A 27853-nucleotide genomic window follows, 5' to 3' on the forward strand; every position below is an offset into this window, starting at 1 on the left:
GGGATCTAGGTTGTACGCTCCTTATGAAAATCGAATGCCTGATAATCTGTCACTGTTTCCCATCAACCCGAGATGGGATCGTCTAGTTGCAGGAAATAAAGCTCAGGGCTTCCCTGATTCTACATTATGGTGAGTTGTATAATTATTTCACTATATATTACGATGTAATAATAATAGACTGAAGTGAATAAATGTAACGTGCTTGATTCATCCTGAAGCCATCCCCCCGCCCCTGACTTCAGTCAGTGGAAAAAATGTCTTCCACAAGACCGGTCCCTTGTGCCAAAAAAGTTGGGGACCACTGATGTACCGATGTACACTATTTGGGTAATGGGTACACTAAAAGCCCAGATTTCACCACTATACAATTCATCCATGTAACCAAAAACCACTTGTATCCCTAAAGCTACTGAAATTTTTTTAAAATTTAAATAAATAAATAAGCAGTTGAATTTATAAATCAGAGAGCATTCTGTTATTTCTGTGTCTTAAACTTACAATTTTTAGTCACAGTTCAACAGGTGTTGATTAAACAAAAGAGTAAATTGACATATCCCTGTTGCTCAGTTGGCAGTTTCAAAAATTATAAACATACAGCCTAACACTCTACAAAGAATAAATTCTCCACCTTACTTATCTCCAACTGTAATCAATAAATGTATATGTGTATGAAAATTATAATGAGAGGACAGTGGAATTATTGTAACTTTTATTTACAAAGAAAATCACGTAAAATAGACTGCATGATAGAAACTGATAACTTCACAAAGGGCAATTATCAAACAGGAAATCTGCAGAGAGGTACTTGTGATATGCTTGATGATATTACAAATATTACAACCAATACAATAAAATTATAGGAGCTGAACTCTAAATATGACATTTTACCAACTACTTTTCAGTGTAATAGAAATTCAGCTAGAATAAAAATGGCATTCAAAAGATCTGGAGGGTGGGAGGTGGCAATGAAGTCTTACCAAAAAGAATTGTGATGAAGGGAAGATTCCTAAAGCTAAGGCCATAGACTAAATTTTCAGAGTTTATCATTTTCCCCCAAGGGCCTCAAAACCCTTATATTTAAATAAAACATTGCTAAATTCATCTAAGATCTAATATCATACAGACAAATTAAAACTGGAAAAATTGTAGTGTAGTTACTAGTGTAGAATTTGAAAGAGGCAGAAGGCTTGGTATGGGAACAGCTAAAAATAAGTATTTGACATTTTCAGATAAAAACGTTCAGTAATTTTTAGTTATTCTCAAATATAGAATAGATATTGTATATATTTATAAACTAAAGAATCTTGGTGTGTGATTTTTGTGATATGTCAGCTCAATCATACCAATATTTGACATGGAAAAACTCAAGTGGAGTTGGACTATAGTATTCATGATTTACTAAATTTATTCCTAAACTGCTAAAGTGAGATTTTTAAAAATAAACTTCTTATTTTGGAATAGTTTTAGATTTATAGAAAAGTTACAAAAATAGTACAGATTTTTTATATACCTGACCTCTAGTTTCTTTCATGGTTAACACTTTACATTACCATTATACATATGGCACATTGCTAACAAACTCCATGCTTTATTTGGATATACCAGTTTTAACATTAATATCTGCTTTCTGTCCCATCACCCACCTAAAGTAACAAATATACTAAATCTAACATTTAGTTGTCATGTGTCGCCAGTCTCTTCTGACCTATGACAGCTTCTGAGTCCATCCCTTTTTTCTTTTTTTTTTTTTTTTTTTTTTTTTTTTTCTGAGACAGAGTCTCACTCTGTCGCCCAAGCTGGAGTACAGTGGTGAGATGTCGGCTCAATGCAACCTCCGCCTCCCAGGTTCAAGCGCTTCTCCTGCCTCAGCCTCCTGAGTAACTGTGATTACAGGCTCCTGCTACCATGCCTGGCTAATTTTTGTATTTTTAGTAGAGATGGGGTTTCACTGTCTGGGTCAGGCTGGTCTTGAACTCCTAACCTCATGATCTGCCAGCCTTGGCCTCCCAAAGTGCTGGGATTACAGGCATGAGCCACCATGCCCAGCCATCTATCCCCTTTTATCCTGACCCTGACAGACTTCAGGAGTACTAATCAAGCATCCTCTATCTAAGTATGACCAACTGTCCCTCAATCTAAGTTTGTCTGAGTTTTTTGTTTTTTTGTTTTGTTTTGTTTTCATTATTAAACCAAAATAAAATAAGATTTTTTAAGGGAAATACCAGTTGTTTAAATGGTCATATGTTAAGAAGTTATTTTACGTGGGCAAAAAAAAAAAAAAAGCTGTGAAAAACTTCTTGGTTTATTCTGCTCATAATCAGACCCCAAAACTAGATCCAACAAGATTAAATCAGGCATTGCAGTTTTTGAGGTACGTGCAGATTTTAAGGACTTCTTATGATTTAGTAAGGCATTCTTTCCAAGTTACTTTGCCTTTGAAAATGTTGGATGCCCTGCTAGCCAATTGGAATGGAGCTGGAAAAGAGTGCCTCCAGTGCCCCTGAAATTAAGCTGAACTGGGGGTGCCAGGCTTTTGCGTGCTCAGTTTGGCATTTTTCTGAGGCACAGATTTCTGTTGCCACGCTCTGGGGAGGTCAAGCAGGGCAAATGTTGGAAATATTTTTGGTCAGCAAAAATCTACTGTATGTCCTAGAGATGGGAAAAAATGTGTGCAAATGACACCTTTATGTACTAATCTCGCTTTGTATTTCACCATTTAAACCATTAATCAAATAAACCATATAAGCTCCCAAAATAAAAGTAGTTTTAATAGAGATTAGGTGTCTAAATAGGAACGGAATTTAAATGTTAATAGTATTAAAATAAGAGTCAGTAAGGGATAAGAATGTTAGCCATTTTCCCCAGCTTCTGCACCATTTATAGATATTCCATTGCCCTGGGTAGTTATTATAATAGTGAATAAATGGAAACCTACATAAAATCTGTCTTTAAATGTGATACAGATGAGTAATTTAAAGATAAGGTTGTTCAAAGTTATTTTTACAACAATACGTGGGCAAATTTCCATGGTCTTATGACGCAGTTTAAGAACAGAATTCAGATTTTTATATCTAGTCATACATTTTGGATGGGGTTGAAAGGAGAATTTAGATTTAATGGTTACTTTTTATTCTTATAGTCACAAAATACTGGGAGATAAGAATGTTTATATCTAAAACTATAATTATGTAATTATTGATTTTCACATTCCCACAATTATAACAGCAAAATAGTTTAAATGCATTCTTACTATCTTCTTAATGATTTGGTTTATTATTGCACTTTTCATAAAGAAAGTAAAGATCACATAGGTGGGAGAATGCTCAGGGGCCTTGGAGTCAAACAGAACTGGGTTCAAATCCCAACTCAGACATTTTAATCTGCAGTAAGTCATCTAGCCTAATTGTTTCTACATTTTTGAAATGGGGATAATTGTTTGTTACAATCATTATATGATAAAATATGCCCAAAATACTATGCTCAGTTTCTAAAATAAAGCAGGTTACATTAATTGTTTTTCTATTTTATTCCTAAACAACCATAGGGAAGCCAATTTTTTAGCCTAGCACTTCTCTGGATGCACAGGTAAGAGATTTACTGAACAATTGATTCCCTGTGTGTCTTAGGGAGAGGGCCTGAGACTTGAATAGTCAGAGCAAGTCTAAAGAGAGAAGAAAACTGATATCCAACCCATAAAATAAGATGCTTTAAACTCTTCAGAAAAGATGACAGTGTCTTCCACAGATAAGTACTTCAGAGTGATGATTTAGAAAGTGAATCTTTGAATAGTGTGGTTGGTATGTACAGTATGAATACAGAAATTGTGATGGGTTTCCCTCTTAATAGGCTCATTTAAACAGAGTAACTGTTGATATGTCAAGCTACAATTAAATTCCAGTATACCTAAGGATATTTGGTTGCTTGATTTCATTAGTAAAAATATATAGATATCATTCCTCAACAATATTTTAAAAATGATTGCTTAGTTGTATATAAGTGCATCATCTAAATCAGAGGACACAGAACAAATGTGTCCAGAGACCAGGCAGCTAGAGTTACATTTTATTCTGACAGTCACAAAATACTGCCCAGTGCCCACCTGGCCATAGTGGAGCTCTTGACCTGTCTGAATAGCTAGCCATCAGTCAACACCAGCTCATGGTTGTTTCATTAAATCCTCGGGTATTTTTATAAGTCAGGAAGTATAATTTATGAGAAATAGCTCAAATTTTAAATGATGGCAAGTAAATAATATATTTTCAAGCCCCTTGGCAGAGCAAATAAAATATAAGTATGAACTAAATTTAGCTCATGAGCCAGTAGTTTGCACCTTTGGATCTAGATCAGCCAATCCTCAATAACTGTCCAATATTTTGTAAGTAAAATCAACAGACTGGCATAACTCGTTGTCTGTGTGGTCTAATTGGATGCAGACATTATTAAAACCTAGAAGGAAAAAAACCTCTGCACAAAATAAGATTAAGCCAGGCACAGTGTAGTGCGCCTGTAGTCCCAGCTACATAGGAGGCTGAGGTGGAGTATCCCTTGAGCTCAGAAGTTTGAAACCAGCCTGGGCAGCATAGCAAAACCTCATCTTTGAGGGAGAGATTAAAAGCCCTAGCAACTAAGTTATTTGTTCCTTGAGAAAACAGATTATGCCTTGTTCTTTTTTGTGGGTCACACTTTACATAGTATCTATCCCATAATAAGCTCTAAGTAAACGTTTGTTGACTTAACAAATAAATAAGCTTTAAGAAAAATCTTGGTAACTCTGAGGGCTTTATTATACTTGTTCATGTAAAGAAATATTCTATCTTCAAAGGCAGCAAGAAAATAGAAGAAAAGGAATAGTGATGTAGCCTTAGAATTTGGAGTTGGCTTGAAAAGCAAGAACTCTGTATTTTCTATATTATCAAAATACATCTTTTCTAGTAATTTCTATAATACTGCAGTGACTAATGAGAGCTTTTATAATATAAAGGGGTAAAATGAGATTTAACTTAAAACAAGAACCTAAACCAAGTATTTGTATGGAATTTTTATATTACAAAGTGCTTTCAACATGTGATTTCCCTTAACACAGAACATCACTCTGAGCTAGACAGATATTGTCTTCATTTTAAAGATGGAAAAACTGAACTATACAGGAAGGTAAGTGATTTTATAAAGCCTTGCATAAAATTAGCAATATAACTTAATATCTGACTCAGCTCATGATGGTTCTCTCCTAACAGGGAGGTACCCCGGGGAACTAACAATATAGAATTCAGTCAGGTGAATTACATATGCACAATGGTACCTTCCTAAACAGGAAGTGTGGAAATGGCCTCTGCTATGGCACAGAAGAGGAAGGAAAGAAAAAGCATGGAAGGGAGGTGTAATATTTTTCAAGAAGGTTTGTTGATATTGGAGAACTTTATTCATCATGACACTACTTGCCTATTGGTTAAGTCATTCAGCAAAATGACAAAGATCAGTTGGATCCATGTCATTTTATCTGGAAACATATTGTTCTGTGATTTTTTTTTTTAATTTCCTAGGTGTACGTCTTCTCCACTAGAGTGGAAATTTTATGAGGATCAGAGGCTAAAACATACCACAGTGCAAGACTCCCAAGTACTCTCTATTCAGAATTCATTGAATTTTTTTTTTTTTAAACAGAGTCTTGCTCTGTTGCCCAGGCTGGAGTGCAGTGGCACAATCTCAGCTTACTGCAACCTCCACCTCCTGGGTTCAAGTGATTCTCCTGCCTCAGTCTCCCAAGTAGCTGCGACTACAGGCATGTGCCACCACACCCGGCTAATTTTTTGTATTTTTAGTAGAGATGGGGTTTCACTGTGTTGGCCAGAATGGTCTTGATCTCCTGACCTCATGATACGCCCACCTCGGCCTCCCAAAGTGCTGGGATTACAGGCGTGAGCCATCACGCCCGGCCTTATTGAATTTTTGATGGGTTAATAGGCTACATATATACCAGTGATAATACAACATAATGATTAAGAACATGGGACTTAAAGTCAATAGAGCTGTCAATGACCAGCTGGGCGACTTTGGGCAAGTTAACTCCACCCCTACAAGTCACACTGTCATCTGTAAAAGAGGCAACAGTAATAAGACTTACTGCATAAATTATAGTGAGGATTAAATAAATGCTTGTAAGAACCTAGCAGCATGCCTGCTGATACATAACATGCCCTCAATAAAAGTTTTCAAAACTGCAACATACTGAAATTTCAAGTTGAATAAAGTACAAAAGCTAAATGTTGATATGTGTACATTTACAGAAGGGAAGTTTGGTTGTTTCTCAAAAATAAAGTGAGATATTGAAAGAAAAATTTTAAAAAGTGATCCAAAATGTATTTTTAAAACAATTTTTTAATTGATCCCACATGCCATGTACAATGTAGTCATAGCTCAGACAAGAAAAAGATATAGATGCAGTGTGATTTGCTATCAAAATAAATTACAAACAAAATCAATTTGCAGACAGAAGCTCAATAACTGAGGAAACCTTTCTACACAACATGGTTTACAAAGAAGAAAGGGTGAAGACCTGAGGTCTGGCTGGTCACAAAGAGGACATTCAAAAGAAGGGATGTGTGAAATATTCTTTTTTGAGAAATTTTCCTTGTTCCTAGAAACATGTGTAATTGTTATAAATGCATTATTTTATCAATGTCCAGCCAACTAATTTTCCAGCAAGTACTTGTTCTTATAACTTTTATCTTCCCACATAGTTTTTTAGATCCTAATTGCCCCTATGCACAGGCAAAATATATGCAATGATAGAAGTACATTAAAGTAAGAAATAAGAGAATACTAGTTTCTAAAAGGAAACTGATACACACTAAGTGATCTTCATTATATTTAGGGTGATATATACGAGAGAAAGCTACCACCAAGCAATTGAAACTTTTTTCTACCCAAAAGTAGCAGGAAAAAAATGAACAATCACAGAGAAAATACCATACATTAATTTAGTGGAAAACTTGATGCCAAGAGAAAGTAATAAACTACTCCACTGACACTTGCCTTTTCACGTCTTTAGTATTTACAGGAGCTGATTCATGGAGCCTAAAAACTTTCATTGAGTAACACCTTAACTCTGAATTTTCAGCCTCTGAATTCAGGCATAGGAATATCAGCCAAACCCTCTCACACAACCAGCCATTGGACCGGCCCATGAAAGTCAGCCACGAATGTCCATTCAGAGAACATCCTCAATTTCTCCTTGGCATCCTTTAGTGTCTGGGTTCAATTCCATAGGCCTGGAAGACTTCTCCATTAGAATATCATCTCCCTGCCTCCCACTACCTTCCTTGGTCTCCTCATGGAAAGAGTGTGGCAGGCAGTCCAGCTCTGAGTTACTCCAGACGTAGCCGGGTAAAGTGATGTGGCTGTCAGGCTGTCTGCTGGCAATCTTGGCAGCTTTGCCGGAGATAAGCACCATGCGTGTGCTGGCCGCCACCTGTGACTGGCTGCTGGTGCTGTGCGTCACAGTGGTGAGCATTGAGCCGCATCTGCGGCTGCCACATGGTGGTGTCCTTTTCCAGTCCACGGAGAGATTCCACCGACTCCACATCTTCTTCACCTCTGCCTGAACCTGAGCCACAAGAAACAGGTTGTGCATGAGAAATCCTAAAGGAGACCCTGCAGCCTTGATACAAGGAGGTTTGCCTTGATTTCAAAGACAGCAACAATCATTGATTGAGGTTCCTCTACATGCCAGGGACTTCATATATGTATTTTCTCTCAACCGCAAAAAAAACCTTCGAGATAGGTGTTAGTTTTGGAGGTGAGCAAATTGAAGCTTAGAGAGAGGTAAAGAGACTTGTCCAAGATCAGAATTTAAATAGAAGTTTAAATGCAGCCAATAGAAATATCTGACATACGGGAGAGGGAAAAAAAAGATTCTGGGTTGGAAGAGAAACTCAAGATAAACAGTGCCAGTGAGAACTTCAGAACTCCTGCTTGGCACATGACAAGCCCATTAGAACCCCTGCACTGAGACCCGCCCAAACTCAAGCACGGCTTCTAGCAGCACAACGTGGCTTCCCTAGGATGATCTCAGCCATTGATAGTCCTGCCTGAGAAAGCTCAGTGCCGCCAGGAGAATTTACTATTTGCTGTAGCTAGCACACACCTGATGATAGGCCCATGACTCCCCTTTCTTAGGGCATTTACTAAAAAGGGCTCACAATTGTAAGTATGCAGCTCTTGTAATTCAGAAGCATCTCTCTCAAAGACCTGAGAGCCATCCCTTCAAAATATAATCATCAAGAGGGATAAGGCCTCTTGTCTCCCAGCCTCCGTGGGAAGATAGAATTCTAACTTAACTGCCTGCTTGGTAGCACAACTGGCCTAAACATGTTGATACTGACCAAACATTTTTTCACTTCTCTGACTCTACTGAGCCCTTACAGTCCACCTCCCTCATTCTCCCTTTAAAATGCCCAAATCACCTCTGTGTGAATTGGAACTGGGCTCAGCTCTTTCCCCTACTGTCAGCAGTTACTGAATAAAATCTGTTTTTACCACTTAAATTGCTGATGTCTTTGGCACCAGCTGAGGCTGAGCAATGGCATAGAAGGTACTCAATTTGAGATGTAACTGTCATGCTATCAATCTGCATCGGCAGCCTGAAGGAGTCAGAGTGAGAAAAGAAGGTTCGTGGATAGAAAAGCAGGCACGGCAAATGCGTTCTTAACAGGGTGGGGCTCTTATTTCCATTCCTACTACTGAAGATTCATTTCTACTTCAATTGCCACTTTTCAGAAAGGAGCTTATTTGGAATTTCCATGGGAAGCAGTGGAAACCTGGTATGCTGATGTCACCTGAAACAACAAACTTCTATCTGTTCATCTTGACAAAAAAAATCAACACCTGACTGACAGAGCAGAAGCACCGTCATCTTGGACAAATGCCACCACTTTAAGTTCCAGCTCCCTTTCTAACCTCATGCATTTTGAGGAAATCCCTTCCCTTCTAACAACAAGCAGCCAGAAAGAGCAGACAGTAAAACGCTGGTAAGAAAGCTCAGGCACAGAGGAAGTAGGGAAAGTCTCTTGGGTAACCACCAAACTTCACAGTCTACAATGGACCCCAGTAAAACAGTGGGTTTTAATATGCCCATTCCTTTCCCTTTAGGTGCACTAAGATAGGGAAGGTAAAAGCAGACTCAGGGGATGGGGGTAGGAGGGGGTGTGCAGGCAGCTGCAGGAAGATATATGGGAAAAGACACACAAAAATTCACCTTCCCAGATAAGCAAGACAAAGAAGCACTCCAAGACTGTTATAAGCTCTCCTGCCCTGAACCCTTAAAAACTCTTAGTCTGTAAGAGAGAACGTTTTCTGACCTAACTTGGCCAGAAGCCCCTCCCAGGGTTATTCTCCAAAATAAATCCGTCTTCGACTGTTGAGTGTTTTTTGTGTTTCTTTCCTCTTTCTTTAACTCTTACACTGAACTACTTACCCCTCCTGCAAAATAAGGTAAGAACAATACAGAAGTAAGTCAGGAAACTAATTTAAGCTCTTTCTGCAAGTACTGGACTAGCATGCCACAATGTCCAAACCCCAAACATGGTCAGAAGCATCAGCAGGTCTACCGCAATCAAAGTATCCAAGCACTGCTGGGGCCTGCAGCAAGCTTAAAATTTGAGAGAAGAAACATGGCAGCTCATCCAACAGCAGGGCATATTAAAAGTTACAAGGTAAAATGTATTATTATCTAGTGTAGTTACTTCTTTCCAGCCAACTCCTAACTGAACTGAAATTGTCCCACTATCATCTTACAGTCCAAAAAACATCAAAATTGTTGAAAGACTTTGTCCCAGGGAAACTTTTATTTGAGTTTTGTACAGAACTTGAAATGGAATAGAAGTATTAACTGGAATACGATGTTCACTGTCCATCCAAGTGTCTGTTTGTATTCCAACAAGGTTGCTTTTTAATATCAGAGTCTACAGATGAGTTCACATTTAAAAGTGCTAGAAGAGGAAGACTTTAGGTTATTTACACTAATTTTTTCTTTTCTAGAATAATTTATGATTAAAATAGCTTCCTTCTCCTCACCCATTCCATCCTGTAAATCCTGGAAATTCTAAAGAGATTCAGGATACATTGTGATGGCCATTTACAAGCTGAAGTGAGACCTGTGGGATGTCCAAGGTTCCTACAAACCTACCTCTCCATTGCAGTAGCAGTAGATGATAGACACAAAGAAACCCTGCAGACAAAAGAGAATGTTAGCCCACTGCCAACTCATAAAACTCACAGCACTAAAGCATCTTGTGTCAAAATGTGTATGTCCAAAAATTGTTTTTTATGATTCCTTCAGAGAATTATATACAAATTATTCTCTCCTAGTGTTTCCAAATCCTTACGTTTACATTAAATTTGTTTGACGTCTTTCCTTGGTGTCAGCTGAAGCAAATAAGTCGTTAAACATAAAACACTCCAAGACACACAAGGAATAGGTTTCTATCCTATTAGTTTCATTTATGTTGTGACCCATGGATCACATAATACCTGTCCTCTGCTTGGTAAAAGGAAGTTATAAGCTGTAAATGCTGAAAACTACAAACATAAAATACATGGTAAGAATACAAAGAAACCTTTTATTTCATTCATTCAAAAATAGGTATTGAGCTTATGCAGTGTGGTAGATGTTCAGCATGACGGGGCAGGGATAAACAATGTAAACAAGACAGACAAGTTCCCTGTTCTAGAAAGGAAGAGACATGGATAAAATATAAACAAATAGCACAGGAGAAAAATACAAAATGATAAGGGTTATGCAAGAAAAAAATGAGTGATTTTAAAAAGAGTAACGTAGTGGATATATTAGATGAACTCAAAAAAAGTATCTATGAGAGTGATATTCAAGTGGGTTTAAGTGACAAGAACAAGTAGCCAGCTGTGAAAATATATGGGGAAAAAGCAGTCTAGGCAAAGGGAATACAAGTGTGAGCCCTGGAGGCAGAGGTGAACTTAAGCAACAGAACATATGGAAGCAATATTGTGCCCTAACTTAATGAGCTACATGGAGGCTGGTGTGATACAGGGTGAGAGGCAGACAGGTTCCACGACATGCAGGGCTGTGTATGCCAAACAGTGGTATGTGAGTTTTAGTCTGACTGCAACTGGAAAACTTCGGGTATTTCTGGCAAGTATATGACATGATCAAATTTATATTCTTAAGATTCTCCAGACTATCATATGTGGACTAGCAAATGAGTAAGCAGGACAAAGAGTAATCCATGTGAGAGATGATGGTAATTATAGCTTCAAATGAGATAAAATGTGTGCCAGCAACCTCTTCCTCAGTTTTGTCTCCCCTCCCCACTCCTTTTTTCTCTTTCCTGCCTTCACCTTCTTTTATTTTTATTTATCTTCCATACACACAAGCAGAGTTCCTCATTCTTGTAGGTGTTATATATTTTACAGCAAGACATTTCCTTATCTCTCTGTCCAGGCTTTTTTTGTGTGAGGAACAGCTCCAGACTGCTCCTGCTGTGAGCAGAGGATTAACCTGACCTCTACAGGACAGAAAAGCACAGGCACTATAGAATATCGACCTTTCTGCCACCCCGACTCCCCAGACAGGTGCACCAAAGCCAGAGAGAGGGCAGAGCAAAAGGTTGCAAAGGACCAGAAAAAGAAGAAAGAAAGAAAGAAAGAGAGAGAGAGAGAGAAGGAAGGAAGGAAGGAGAGAGAGAGAGAAAGAAAGAAAGAAAAGAAGAAAGAAGGAAAGAAGAAGAAAGAAAGAAAGAAAAGAAAGAAAGAAAGAAAGAAAGAAAGAAAGAAAGAAAGAAAGAAAGAAAGAAAGAAAGAAAGAAAAGAAAGAAAGAAGGGAGGCAGGGAGGAGGGAGGGAGGAGGGAGGGAGGGAGGAGGGAGGGAGGGAAGCAAATTACAAGAATCAGATGACTAGGCAGCACCCTTTACCTGAAAGGAGTTGAAGAAGAGCTCACAGTGCATGCGAATCTCCCACCCGAGCCCAGTGAAGGAGTGAGGCAGGCACACGAACACGATGTAATGCACTCCAAAGACCAGGACCAGGACCAGGGTCGATTTGGCCAGTTTCCTAAAGGAGAACAGCAAGCCTTTTCATTCATTAACTAGAGTGCCTTTCAGTAGAGACAGCGTGCTGGAGGAAAAAAAAAAAACTTAGCAGAGCTCATGGGGGTGGGGCTGACCCTTCTTTTTATCTTTTCTTGAGACAGCGTTTCACTCTATCTGTCTCCCAGGCTGGCATACAGTGGCGTGATCACAGCTTACTGCAGCATCGAGCTCCTGAGCTCAAGCAATCCTCCTGCCTCAGCCTCCCAAGTAGCTATGACTACAGGTACTTGCCACCATGCCTGCTATTTTTTTATTTTTTTTAGAGACAGGGTCTCGCCATATTGTCCAGGCTTGGGCTTACCTTTCCCTATCTCTTTGGATCCCACTGCTTCTGCTGGTTTTTTCGCTTCTCTCCTCTTTCTGTCACTTACATACTAAATCAGGTAGTTTATTCTCACTCCCTATAATTGCTATCCCCTAAATCTCTTCAGTCTCATTTCCACTCTTCTTGCTTAAAGGATACTATTTACATAAAGTTGTAGAATGCCTTTTTTCTGTCCTAAGTTTCCTTTAACCATCTGAGATGTAAAGAAGTATTACTTCCATCCAGATTAACTACCTTTACTTTCATAGAAGTAGTTCAGCTTATTTTGTTCATTTTAAAAATCATTATTCCCTTGTTTCTTCTTACATTTGTATCTCCATTTTTCACTGATGATGCTTATTTTGGGAGACATTTTATATTTTTCTATGAGCCATATGTGGTCAGTTCATCTTGCCTTCTCTGAATATTCTCTACCAAATACTCTGTCTCAAAGTGCCTATAGGTCTATTTTGTCTATTTTTTTGGCAAACTAAGTCATTTGATATATTTTCATCATTCTCCTTAACTGCCTCTTTCTATAAATTTTCTTAAGTATTTGGAAGAATCCCAGGCTTTCCAATATGATGGTTATTCTAAGTGGGCCTTCATGATCACCCACCTGCTATTTATGCCCCTGTTTTATCCTTTCCTTCTAGGTGTAGGCAAGACCTGGGACTTGTCTCTAACCAGTAGATTATGGCAAAGATGACAGCACGCCACTTCTGAGATTACATTGCATAAAGCTGTAACTTTCATCTCACTAGCAGACTGGCTCTCCTGCTTGGTTCAATGAAGCAAGCTACCATGTTGTGAGCTGCTATACTGAGAGGCCTATGTGGTAAGGAAAGGTGGCATCTGGACAACAGCCAGCAAGTAACTGAATCTTACCAACAATCGCATTAACTTAGAAGTAGATTCTTCCCCAGTCCAAACTTAAGATAAGACCACAGTCCCAGCTGAAAAATCAGTTGCAGCCTGGTAAGAGATCCTGAAGCAGGGGATTCATACCTAGATTCCTGACCCACAGAAACTGGGAAATAGCAAGGGAGTTGTTTTAAGCCACTAGGTTTGTGGTCATTCATTTTGCAGCAATAGATAGCTAGCACCCTCAAGCATACTATTTTCTGGGAGGTTTTCCTGAGGTGGATGACATTATACTTTTTATTCAAGAAATTACCAAATCTGGCTTCTTCTTTCATACTTATTGCAAATATCTCCCTTTCTTTGTGAAGTATTTACACTCTAATAATCTCAAACAATTGATCTTCTTCCTTTCTCACTAGTCTTTCCTCCAGCTGCTTTATTTATCTATTTTTCTTCTTGGAAATAAGCTGTGTGAGTGAGTAGAGATCACATTAGACTAACGCTGCAGAGATCTTAATTCAGGTTCCAGACTTGATATTAACTACCTGTGTGATTGTGATTTAGTTTTATCTCCAAAATGAGGAAATAGGGCCTAGAAGTCCGTATGAATGATAATATTCTCAGGCTCCACTGAGAACCGTCTTCCATGTACATACACTTTCCTATCATAACCCTCTTGACAATAGGAGCTAAAGTGTCCCATAAAATCATATTGAAATCATATTGAAATGCCTAGTGTAGATGTAGGTGGGGTTGCACATTTGCTCCACCTCATTGTCCTCTGTCTGTCTTATCTCTTACTAGTGCCTGAACCATCTGCTCCACCCACTCGTCCTCACATTCAGAGCTTCCCTGCAGCCTATGGGCTTTCTCCTACGCTGCTCCTGGTCCTCACACCTCATACTTCAAGTTACCTATAGTCTATTCAATATGAAGATTCTATCTTAAATCTGTTCCATCCAAGGTAAGATCTCTGATAAACAGCGGGTTCCTCTGACCAAACTAGTCCTTTCAACTGTCAGGGCTCCCTGGGGTGTGCTTGTTCTCCTGAATCCTGATGGTGAGTGCCCTCTTTCCATCACTGCCTATCTGGGCAGGACACTGAGTGCCTTCATGGCCTTTTAGTTCAGCCTAATCAGATAAAAGGGGACAGCATTAACTCACTTGCAAAACCCTGAAAGTCTTGTCAAACATCACTCTGAAACAAAAATTATATTTCCTCCCTTAAGATGAAAGGGTAAATCCTCCCAGAGACTGTTCTCAGAATCAAGCTGCTGATTTTTCCTACTGTGTATGACTAGGAGCCCAAAACTAAGTGAAAACAAAAACTACACCAATGGAGCACATTGTGAAATTATCACAAATGTGAACATTAGGGACAGTTTGGTTCAATGCAGAGTTAAGGAAAAGTTGCTTTAGGCAACCAAAATGTAGTGAGTATCCTGCAGGCTCAGCCATCTGGGTTTTCTCCCTCTTTTTCTAGGACTAAGCTCTTTTATAACTCCATGGAGATAGAAGTTCATTTATAGAAAACCGGCAGTAATTATATTCATCTTCTATTGTATAACAAATTACTATGAATTTAGTGGTTTAAAACAGTACTCATTCATTCTCTCTCTGTTTCTATAGGCTAGGAGTCCAGGCACATACCCTGGGTCCCTGGCCCACAGTCTCTCAAGGCTGAAATTAAGGTGTTGGCTGCATTCTTACCTGGGCCTCAGGGTTCACTTCTAAGTTCATTCACATTGCTAGAAAAATCTCAGATTCTTGCAGTTGTAGGGCTATTTGTTGGCTGTCAACCAGGGGTCACTCAATACCCGTAGGTTTCTCTCAGGTTCTAGCTATAGGCCCTCACAACATGTCAGATTGCTTCCTCAAAGTCAGCCAGAGAATCTCTCTCCAGGCTCACAGGATGGAATCTTATATAACACATCATAATCACAGGAATGACTATCCTAACATCTTTGTCATATAAAGTAAACTAACCAATGGAAAGGCTATCCCATCATAGGTCTTACCCACACCCAAGGCGAAGGATACTGGGGGAGCAGGGATTTTATAAGGCTTATACACCCAGGGGCAGGAATCTTGGGGGCCAGTATAGAAATATGCCTACCACAGTGATGCAAATAATTCCTGCCCATAGAAATACAAATTCTGTTCAGTGGAATGTAACTAATTATAGCCCTGTGAATATTGATGAGTTTTGCTAGTTTGCATATGCCAGACAAATGTGTACATGGGTCATGGGTCTGGCTGTTCACTTAAAATGGACATTTACTCTCTATTCAAATCATGTAGCAATCCTGGGCACTGATATTTTTGAGCGTCCATATGGTCACCCATGCACATGGTACGTTTTTACACCCTGGTTCTCTGAAAATGCACAGCTGTCTAATAAGATGATTCAGGGATGTACCAACTGATAGTGGTCTTCTGGCTTGCTGAAAACATGGTGTGCTCTGTGTCCAAGGGCAAAGCCATGAGAGGAATGCAAAGAAGTCAGGTGGTTTTGGGACTCAGTGTTCTGTTCAGAAAATAGATTCCTAATTCTGTGCTCTCTCTCCCTAGGTGATTTCTCTCCAGGTGAGCAGCTCTAGAAAATCTCTGATTTTCTTTTAAGAATCAATTTAGTTTTAAAAAGAAACTACTATTGCTCTTAAGCCTTTCTTGATTGATCCCCCGTGGCCTTGAATTAATCCTTCCCTCCTTTCTGTATACATAGCACTTTGTATGGGCATCTCTGTTGGTACTTTCCTCATTTTATTTAATTAAATCAATCATAATATCTATCACTCCCACTCTCTCTGTCTCTACCCATCCCCACCTAAATTGAGGATTCAAAGAGGGCATTCAGCAGATGACGCTACTGGCCATCAAGCACCATGCTCCTGTTACATCCCATGCTGGTTGCCTCACTTTATTCTAACAACCATGGGAGAGAGCTATTACTGTCCCATTGCCAAGAGAGGACAGAGGCTCAGAGAAAGAAAGTATCCACTCAGTGTGATGAAGTAAGTGATGGATGCGGCCTTAAAACCTCTCCTCTTTACTAGCATGCTACATGATAAATACTGGTTGGATTTATTCTAAAAATAATAAACATTAAATATGAGTTTTGTCTAACATTAAATGGGAAGTCAAATTAGTCAAAACATCCAAGTATTCTTTTTCACCAAATCTTGCATTTTTTCATATCTCTTGTTTTTCCAGGCCTGGCAACTTCTTCTTATTTTATGAAGTAATTGAGTTGTAATTTAAAAGGAAAAAAAATGCATTATCTGTGTTATTAAATCTAATAGATGATTGAATTTTACTCATACAATTTTGTTTTAAGGTAAATTATTGTAAACTGTAGTTATACACTATGTCACCATTGAGGGAAATGGGTCAAAGGATATATGGGATCTCTCTGTATGATTTTTGCAACTGTATGTGAATCTACAATTATCTCAAAATAAAAAATTATTTTAAGAACTGATTGATTAATTCCTTTCCATTTTAAACCACCATGCCAACTAAGAGATTTTATGTACTTTTCAGAAGTCTGCCTTTTTTGTATGTGAGTGCACATTCACCTGGAGAGATTATCACAGCTCTGAAAGGTGTTTTTAGTTTTTCATAGTATTATGCATGGAAACATGCTTTGTAACTGTTTTAGATGCCACCATTTGGAAATTTTGTATTGTTTTATTTTAGCAAGAATATTTGAACATTTGTTAGACAAAGGAAATAACAGAATGGAAGATAAGTGTAAAGGTAAAAAAATTAGCTGATATAAATTTAAATACTCAATTAACCCTCATTGTAGGAATGTCACTGAGACAGGGACACAGATTTAATTTTCCTAAGCCTATTTAAAAAGTGAGATGCTATTTGAACTTGAAAATCTATGGCCTCAGAAACAGAATATGGAATTGAATTCTCAAACTGGTGTCAAGTAGGTTCCCACATTTTTCTCTGAAAAAAAGAGTCACTTTTCACTACATTTTTATCTGTGGCTTAACTTTGGACATAATTAAGGATATTAAATATGTTTCAGCCATTAAAAAATGTATTTGGCTGAAAAATACTTTTTCTGACTTCCATTAGTCTAAACTGTTCTAATTAACAATTTGATACTTGAAATCTTCTGGGCACCAGATTATTTCAAAGTTATTCTGAATTCTCAGTAGTTGATTATTTCAATCCTTGATAAATTATTCTCTTCAATTGTTCTGGGAAATAATCCTCCACGAATTAATTCAAAATGTTGTCTATTCTATCCATTTTTAAAGATAGGTCACTCTTTGTTCCCTCCAAATTTTCTCATGTCCCTTGGGCAACACTTTACTAAAAATATTAGTTCATGTCATTCAGAACTATAGAAATACGCAGTTTTGTTCAGAACTAGAGAAGTAAGTAGCTTCCAAACACCACTATACTCTTCCACTTTATGAAGAAGAGTGAAAAGTTATTTACATTTCTTATTATTCTATCCTTTGGCCTGTGTCTTCACAGATGGGATGTGATGTGAGAGATAAGCTGTGTTAGTATAGCATAGACCTTTCACCGTAAATTCATGCACAATGTATAATACTACCACTGACAGCACACGAAAAATAACTGGCACTGGCAGCTGCTGATTTGTTAATACTGTGCATCCTATGGGCATAGGATACTGTGAATCCTGCAGGCCATACCTGTAGTCTTTGCAGCTCAACAGTAAATACGACCTAAATGGTGGAGAGGACTAAATCAACGAGGACTTATGGAAGATTCGTGAGAGAAGATCAAAATGCTGACTACGTTTTTCCTCTCTATGTCTGAGATAGCATTTCATAACAATCTGAGGCAGAAATAAATAGTTAACTGAAGATTATAAAACCAAATCCACATCTACCTGATAAATGGATGTCCAGTTGGATAGATGCCACTAATATTCAAAATTTCCAAAATGATCATTATGAGAAATGCACACAACCTGAAGATAGTTTGATAACGATCACAAACACTCGATTGTCCTTTTCCTCATGAAAGGCTGAAGAATGGACCTCTCTCAATCAATACATTTGCATATTTAGTGAGAGACAGTTTGATGTAAACATTAGAAACAATACAGCAAATCTACTTGATCTTTTCAGTTATGACATATTTGTAGAATGCAAATAAAATTGTCTGCCAACATCATCAAGATACTTTCTGTGAGTTCACATACGGTTGATGGGAACATCCCAACCTGCTAAAAACAGATTTTAAAATATACTTAGAATTTAAGCACAAGAGGTGGTCTTTGGATTTACTTATGTTTTCTTAATATATATGCTTTTCTGATAAATCACACAATAAATATACATTCATAAATTTAATCTCTTAAAGGTATTTCAAATCAATTTATATCTGTTCTTTACTTGAAATAGTAACCAAAGGCTGGGCACGGTGGCTCATACCTGTAACCCCAGCACTTTGGGAGGCCAAGGCAGGTGGATCACCTGAGGTCAGGAGTTTGAGACCAGCCTGGCCAACATGGCAAAACCCCATCTCTACTAAAAATACAAAAATTAACTGGACATGATGGCGCATGCCTGTAATTCCAGCTACTCGTGAGGCTGAGGCATCAGAATTGCTTGAACCCGGGAGGCGGAGGTTGCAGTGAGCTGAGATTGTGCCATTGCACTCCAGCCTGGGCAACAGAGTGATACTCTGCCAAAAAGAAAAAGAAAGAAAAAGGAAGGAAAGAAGGAAGGAAGGAAGGAAGGAAGGAAGGAAGGAAGGAAGGAAGGAAGGAAGGAAGGAAGGAAAATATTTCCTCTGATGGTGCCTGTCCTGAAATTACCTGTATTGCTTCCTTGTGTCATGCCCAACTGCATTGGTCTCCCAGATTTTGGTAGCTAGAACTCTAACTGTATTCAGAAACAGAATAAAATTCAGCTGAAAAAGAAGGTAAGATTACAAAGAATTATTGTTAGTCTTCAAGATTTTTATAAACATTTACATAAGTTGAAATTTTTTCCGTTCAAATAAGAAAAATTACCCATTTCATAAATGTGAACAGGGGAACCTGAGATCAGATATTGGAAGGCTAGTGATTCTTGATTCACCCTCATGAAAACACAAAGAAATATAAAGTTTCAACAACACTGAAAATACCAGAGGATGATCTGCCGGGATCCACGGGGCCTTTCTAAACTGAAGTTTAGATGAAGCCCTTTGGCAAACTGGCAGGACAAAGGGTAATAGTTATTATATAAATGTAATCAACTGTCCTCTTTAAAATGAATTCCCAGCTATGTCTCTTCTTTAGGGAGAGGAATAATAGAGCTATTTCGGGGATCCACTCTGTCTATGATGTATGAAAAGTATTGGGTGAAGGTGATATGAGGTGTTTTTTTTTTTAAGGGAAGTAAGATGCTATATAAGAAAAGGCTCCCAGTGTAGTCAATTAGATTGATTTTTTTAAATGTTGTAAGTGTGAATACCACTAGAGATAATCAAGTCCTGGCTTTTAAAAGGGGAGGGAGGGGAGTGTCGAAGGAATAAATCCCTTTCTGTCTGAGGTCCTCAAGGATCAGTGAAGACGTTCCAGATGAAGATGAAGAACACATGTCTCCAGGTCTGGGGTCATAAGGAGATTGAGGCCTGAAATTCTGGGAAATGTCTGCTTTCCAGAAGGTGCTAGTGCTTAGGAATAATGGAAATGTAGATTGCCAACAGTAAGCACTGTGTCCCTGCCAGAGCAGGGGCAGAAGAGAAAGTCATCAAGTCCTGCAGTCCTGGGGATAACTTGTCTTGCAGAGTCCTCAATCTCTTCTGGAAGTTAGGGAATTTGGTTATCAGAAGATTTGTGTGTCTCAGTCCCAAATTCAGCTGACTGTCTGTATCAGCCTTGAACACACCACCAAGCTCTCTGCTATCCTACCACTGACAACCCTGTGAGCACCTCTCAACAATCACAACTTTCTACAAGAACTGAGGGCTAGGTCTTGAGCCCCGCACATGGGGGAAAACAAAGTTGTGCTGTGAGCTGATGAAAGGAAAGGGATGTTTCCAGGCTGACAACAGCTGCCATTTATTGAACATTTTCTAATTTAAAACCTTACATGAGCATGGAGGAGACACTTTTATTTTTTTACATCCATTTGTTATGGATGAAGAAACTTTATCTCAAAGAGATTAACTGTTTTAACCTGTTTTAACCTGGAATACCCACCAATCGGCTGGAATTCGAACCAGGTCTATGTGAGTCTCTATCGTGAATCCTTAACCACCATCTGATACCTTCTGTTCAGGAGGACAAAAAGATGCAAAACATGAGAGCTGAGGATTTCCATCTTCACCCACTACAACTCGCAGGCCGCAGACAGATTTGTTTTAATGAGAAGTTGAAAAGCTACTTGAGTACTGCTCAGGTCACTGAGAAAGAAGCACATGAGTGCTACTTTCTGAATGACAAGATTTATTTCATGCCCCATTAATTATTGTCCCTCTAAGACAACAGCCCCCGGCAACAGGATGTAGCTAGGGTGAAGATACTGGGGAGTGATGCATGGAACGGTTGGGTGAAGGACTAAGTGCTAGGAGCTGAAGCTGGGAGACCTGTGGGGCAACGTCGGCTGGATTGCCATTTGTCACGCCTCGTCCTGGAAAAGGAAGAAGTAGAGATGGCTTCTGATGAGCCAACCTTAAGCTTCACCTTATTAAAAGGCAAGGGACCAAGTACTTAGTCCTTTAGTAAACTACACTAAATAAATCTGCACCCTCCACTCCCAGAAAACTGACTAAAGGAAATACATGCCAAACAATCCATCCATTTAATAACTGAGAAGATACGTTCAAGGCCAACCAAATTGATTATGGAAAGAATTAAGAATTTTAAAATATTAAGGCTGAGTAAAACTTGATGCCTTAAAAGATAAGTAACAAACACACACATGCCATATATACACACATACTGATACAAGCAACAACAGCTGGATGAAATTCTAAATAATTATTCTGAATAACTTAGAAAAATATAGACTATGGGTGAATTAGAAACCACTTTATTGACTACTAACCATGGCAAATGAATTGACTCTTAGTCTCACAGCATCTCTATGAGACAGGCATTTTCTTGTCCCCATTTCACAGATGAGGAACCTGAGGCACAGATTCCACATATTTTTCCTAGCCACACAGCTAGCAAGTGGCAGGGCCTTAATGCAGCCCATGCAGCCTGTATCCACACCGTACACCCTTAACCACTGCACTATAGTGTCCATAAAATAGAACTGAGTTAAGAGTAGACTGAGATGGAGACAGAAATTTAAGAGCAGGATGGATTAACAAAAGATTATATGGAATCTAAAATATAACCAAGTTTTAAAATCAATATTAGAACAACGAACAGTAGATCTGACAAAGCAAAAAAAATGAATTCAGCAATTTAGGAGACACTTGAAGAATCCTCCCAAAGGGAGGGAAAAAGAACAAAGATTTGAGAGTTTGAGAAAGGGCGTTCGAGTGAGGATGTGGCCAGGGATTTAAGAGTGGAAATTGCTACACTTTTGGCTTTGATGATGGAGGAAGGGACCAAGAGTCATGGAATGCCAGCAGCCTCTAGAAGCTGAAAAAGATTAAGATTCCCCCCAGCACCTCCAGAAGGAAGGTAGCTCTACTGACACCGTGATTTTAGGACTTCTGACTTTCAGAACTGTAAGAGAGCAAATGCATGTTCTTCTAAGCCACTAAAAAAAGAAAAGAAGAAGAACAAAGACTGGTGTGAGGAGGTATATGAGGTGTAAGATACCTATCTGGAGGATGTGGCAGATTACTTCTCTTTCTGAAGAAAAGACAACAACAAACAGAATAAATCAATAAAAACATAACAGAAGAAAAATCTTGCACTAAAGGAAGACTTGAGTCTGCAAATGGGAAGGTGGCATTTTATACCAGGCAAAAGAAATAAAAGAGAATAAGACAAAGAGGAAGTTTCTGGTGAGATTTTAGTAGTAGTAGTAGTAGTAGTAGTACTAGTAGTAGTAGCAGCAGCAGCAATACTAGTAGTAGTAGTAATAGTAGTAGTAGTAGTAGTAAATTTTTTAAAATTAAGACATAATTCTAAGAAAAACATCATTAAAGAGTTCTTGCATATTTCATGTAAATTCCCGTAGGAAAAATTTTGCTTGAAGCAAACTACAGACAAAACAAAGCAAAGAAATCTAAAAAAAGAAAGAGGGCTTAGAATAACATGACCTTTAATAAACATTAAGGCCAATAACACATAGAATTAATTTTTTGTAAATATGTTTTTAAAATAACGCAAACATAGAAATCAAATTATTTTGCAATTAAAGATTCTTTTTTTAATTCCAATAGTTTTGGGGTAGAGGTGGTTTTCTGTTACATTGCTAAGTTCTTTAGTGGTGATTCCTGAGATTTTAGTGCACCCATCACCGGAGCAGTGTACACTGTACCCAACATGTAGCCTGCAAGTAATTATTTAAACAAATGTAAAGATTTGTTCAGAGTGAACCACAGATGAACTAAAACAAAGAAAACATTTCAGCCATGGAAGCGCAGGCTGTCCTGTCTCCGAGACTTGGTTACTGGAGTTTTCTTTGCCTGGATCCTTTACTCTCTCTACTCACTCACCCTTCCTAGGTCAGTTATCAGGGTTCAGGCTGAATGTCACTTATTCTCAGAAGCATTTTTCATGTTTAAATGTTTGCCTCACTCACTAAGCTTTAGCTGCGGGAGAAGAAACTGGTGTCTGTCTTCTCCTCTACTCTCTCTTCTCCAGTGTGTCACACAGGGCCTGCAACATTCTTGGTGTTTAATCAAGATTTGTCCAATGAGAGTGAATACAAAAGTGAATAAGATGTGCACACTGTAAACACTATTTATATTGAGGTTAATCAGCACATCCCCCTTCAATGTAGAATTTTCACTTCTAGGCATAACTCACAAAAGATGTAATCATAGAAAGAAGTAAAAATTTAGGCATAGAAAAGGTAACTTGCAGTGAGCAGACTTTCTCTGCAGCATCTCCAGGGATAGAAGCCTGCCCCTCAGCATCCCGTGCCCAGGTGGGAAGATCCTGACTAATTATGGGATTCTTCAATAGACCCACTTGTCTAACAGACCTAGGGTCACATCATCCACCCCAGCCTCCTGGAACAATAAGGTTCTCCCTCACTCCCTTGCTTTATATCTTAACATGTTTAGAATCAGGGAAGCCAAGAGAGATGCTATGTGTTAGTTGCCCTCAGAGACATTCTAAATACGTCATATCTGCTCAACCCATGTATCGGCTTATTTTTCAATATCACAAACATAAGAATTTTTTTGCTTTGCTTATTTGCATATTGGTAGTAAATGCTGAACTTTTACATAACAGGTAATAAACTCCCTGATCTCTATCAAATACTATAATTTGATTTTCTGTATCACAAATATAAAGATCAAAATATATAGTTCGTTTCTAATCAGTCGGAATTCAATTTATAACTTGGAGACAGTTTCTATGGCAAATGTTAGAGCTTTAATTTCATTTAAAGTTTTATTTCTAACTGATTTAGAAAAGAAAAGGAGTTCTGAAGGGGAGATTTTTCTCTGGGGAAAAATCAGTTTGGTATTTATAATTGTGTCAATGATCAGAGATCAAATTTTATCCATTTTTCTTAAAACTCCTTCCTTCCCAGTCAACCCTTGTTTTTGGTGACTGCACCTCTCCCTGCAACTGGAAGGAAATGAATCACTCACCCGACAACAGCTAAGAAGCATGTACCTTGTTTGTCCCTTTCTTTTCATATTTTGAAAAGTACACTAGATAGAATATTTTTACAACTTATCACCTAAAATATTTCCTAAAGCCCTTTATTAGAAATTCCATCTTATTTCTTCTGCCAGAGTTCCCTAAGATACCCTGTGACAAGTACGGAAAACAAAACATTTATTTAAAAAACATTTTAGCTCTGTGTTTAATGCACTCTATGTAGTATGCAGCTTCCTCAGGAGTCGCCTACTTGCTTAGTCATTCAATGTCATTCAATATTCAAATTTAATCATTACTGATACAATGAGCAAAACCAAGATAAACATCACAAACTGTTTATTGACCAGAAAGATTAGTTCTCAGCTTGGATACACAATGATGATGTGAGGCATGATGAAACAAACATCTAAGAGTAAGTAAATACATGCCAATAAAAAGTGACCTGAAAAAGAAATAATCACAAATGCCCCATATACTTCTCATACCTGTCAACATCTCTAATGCAAACCACAAGCTGTCAGTTACATTACTTCTCTGGAGGGTTATTTAAAGGTTAAAATCTCTGCAATAATGTTATCAGATAAACATTGGACAAGCTATCCCCAAAATGCTTCCCAACTTGAACATTCTTTGATTCTATGAATTATTTTTATGGAGTTGCCAGAAAAGGAACTACTGCCTGAACGACTGCAAAAAATAAGCATATGAATTCTAAAGTCTCAATGAGTGACAGACCCTAATTCCCTAACAGGTTTTATGGTTTGTTTGTTTTTTTTAATGCCAGTTAAGGGTTGCTTTAAACACTGAGTTTAGGATTTTCTCTTTTATTACTCCTATTCTATAAGCACAGCTTAGACGTATGTATATAAGAAAGGTGACCCTGGAAGAAGTTTCTATTATTCAAATATAAAAGATATGTCATTAAATTAGTTATACATTTACATTTTATGACAATATTTACCTTTTCTTGGGTCTTTAAAAAAATAGTTCTTATTGCACATTCACATTTTAATTCAGCTAAGATGAATCAACTCATTATAAAGGAAAATATTTTGAGACTTTACAGCATCTCCAAAGAAATAGATGTAAATGAATGGAATATGTGGGACTAACTCTCATCAAATAGCAAAAAACATGGATTGTCATCACGCTTGCTGCCCAAGCTCACCAGCTGCTGACGCTGATCTCCTTCCATTACTCATATCAGCAGCTGACAGTTATTTATGGTTGTTATCATTTTGATAAAACTCTTTAATTCCTGTCTCTTTCTTGGAAGGCTGCATCAAGAGTACAGTCTCTCATATAGCTGTCAGAATCAAATAGAACTATGCATTTAAAGGTGAATAGTACCTCTCTTAGACATTTGCGTCTCCAAGCTAGTTCATCTTATCTACCCATCATAATACCTCTAGAGTTTTCTTTTTAAAACCCAAATCTGATCTGCTTACTAACCTGCTTAAAATATTTTGATGTCTCATCACAATTTTAAGGAAAATTCCAACGTACTTTAGCACGACATGAGTCCACTCCCATCCAACTTCACAGTCTGATCTTCTGCACATTCTGCAGATGCATTGTTCCTTCCAGCCATAGAAAACATAACATGCCCACTTGGCATGGGCTAATCTCTATGCCAGGAAAACCCTTCTCTGCGATTTACCTATTAAGTGATTTAGGTAAGTGATTTCTACTCTTCCTTCATACTTTTCGTTCAAATCTCACCTTCTTGGTGTTTCCTTTATTAAGCCCTTCAGACAGAGTTTGGTGCTGTCTCTTCCCTATTCTGAACTTCATGATGGTGTCAGAAAGACTTGGATAAGCTTATATCACTACTACATGAACCACCATTTCTGTTACTACACCCCTACTATTACCATGCTATCACTAGTAGTAGTATTAGTAGTGTTACTACCTGTATTATAGGCTATTATTTATTGAACGCTTTTCATAGGTTATACTAAGCACTTTAATAATCTTACATAGTCCTCCTAATAACCCTATGAAGTAAATATTAGAGTATCCAATTTCCTTTTTAGAAAACTTCATTTTAAAAGAGGCTAAATCATAGTACAGTCAGCAACTGGTAAGAGTTCACACAGGATTCATACACTTGTTCACATAACTACCAACCCTATAATAAAAACTATTATGAGTTGCACCTCCTCCACTAATGACCTGTATGACCTTGGATGTGAGTTTGACTGCTTGTAGACTAGTAAAGTTAGTGAGACTCAACAAAATCTAAGAGTACCCCCAGCTCCAAAACCCTATAATTCTAAGTCAAATACTTCTCTGTGTGCCGGTATTGCCAGTCATAAAATTGAAACAATTATTTATATAATATATAATAACTGAATATAGTTATTTTAGTTAACTATGAAGGAAACTATATTGTAAATGATTGTAAGGTACCTACATGTGGCATGCTTATCAAATAATCTTATGATCCACTATAAGTAATATTAAGTATATATTTATATTTTCATTCAGCCAATATTTCCTAGGCACCAATAAAGGGCAGGCATTCTAGGAAAATAAAAGAATAGATTATCCCTACCCACGAGGAGCACACAGGGAAGACAGAGCTAGTAAGTAAAATGCAGTGGGGTACACTCCTTCTAAAGTGTCTGATCACATGAAACACAACTAGCCTCCCACAACCATGGGAACGCCCACTGCTTACACCGGTCAGGACTTTTGTATAATTTCAGGTTTCATTGTTAAAGGAATTTGTCCAGTTCAGTGTTCTCCATATAAGTCATTTAGGGTGCCACCATCATGATTTTGCCATATTGATATTACTTACCTACTAATGCCTACTTCATACCTTTCTTCAATCGACTTTCATTAAATTATTAAAATTTAAATTTCATACCATTAAACATAAATAAAGAACCAGTAGAAGCTTTTATAAATAAGAGACAACTGTGAAATACATATGATGGAAACAAAAAGCCTTATGAAATGTTATCTAGATTGGGTTGCCTGTCCTACCTCCCCCTATGCCCAAAGAAAGACACTACACATGTGAGTGTTGTTCAAGACCAGGACCAAAATAAAACTTTCTCCTTGATGTGTTCAGAAGGGTTGGAAAGGGACCAAAATTCATATATGATTCAATATTGCTTAATGATCTTGCATATACCGCCTAAGTCCTCTCATGCACCAGGGTATGTGCCCCTACATATGGAAACACTGCCCTAGCTTAAATCCTATGGCAAGAAAGAGGAAAACCTGTGGGCTCTGGAATGGCATTGCCTGGGTTTGACCTTGGCTTCAGCATTTTCTAAATTTATAACCTCAGACAAGTTATACAACCTTTCGTGAACCCAAACTGGGAATAATAAAAATACCCACTTAAAAGTTATGTGAGGATCAATGCAAAAAAAAGACTCTGAAATATGCTTGAAACAAAAAGGGACTCAAACATTTATTATCAGATGATTAATAAAATATAGGAGATTAACTTTGTTAAGAGACAAAAGAAGACTGTATTAGTTCACTTACATACTGCTGATAAAGACATACCCAAGACTGAAAAGAAAAAAAAGGTTTACTGGACTTATAGTTCTAGGTGACTAGGGATGCCTCACAATCATAACGGAAGGTGAAAGGCACATCTCACATGGCAGCAGACAAGAGAAGAGAGCTGTGCAGGGAAACTTCCCCTTATACAATCATCAGATCTCATGAGACTTATTCACTATCATGAGAATGGCACAGGAAAGTGACCCCATGATTCAGTTACCTCCCACTGGGTCCCTCCCACAACATGTGGGAATTCAAGATGAGATTTGGAGGTGAGGAACTTGTTGAGAACTGGAACAAA

The 27853-nt window shown here is 38.0% G+C and overlaps 1 protein-coding gene across 5 annotated transcripts in view; it reads right to left on the reverse strand.

Annotated features, from left to right (window-relative positions):
* Positions 1-6357: 6357 nt before the first annotated feature.
* PTH2R (parathyroid hormone 2 receptor) overlaps positions 6358-27853 on the reverse strand; it is a 145438-nt gene continuing 123942 nt past the window's right edge. For 4 of the 5 annotated variants that reach the window (XM_033230470.1, XM_033230469.1, XM_033230468.1 and 1 more), the window contains 4 exons: positions 19105-19199; positions 11945-12083; positions 10184-10225; positions 6358-7603 (listed from right to left, as the gene is read on the reverse strand). In XM_033230470.1, coding sequence (XP_033086361.1) covers positions 7208-7603; positions 10184-10225; positions 11945-12083; positions 19105-19199 — 672 coding nt within the window. In that variant the 3' untranslated portion in view covers positions 6358-7207. The remainder of the gene's footprint in view (positions 7604-10183; positions 10226-11944; positions 12084-19104; positions 19200-27853) is intronic. The other variant, XM_033230471.1, reaches the window with a different exon arrangement.

This window comes from Trachypithecus francoisi, unplaced genomic scaffold (assembly GCF_009764315.1).
Source record: "Trachypithecus francoisi isolate TF-2019V2 unplaced genomic scaffold, Tfra_2.0 Lachesis_group13, whole genome shotgun sequence".
Classification (NCBI taxonomy): domain Eukaryota; kingdom Metazoa; phylum Chordata; class Mammalia; order Primates; family Cercopithecidae; genus Trachypithecus; species Trachypithecus francoisi.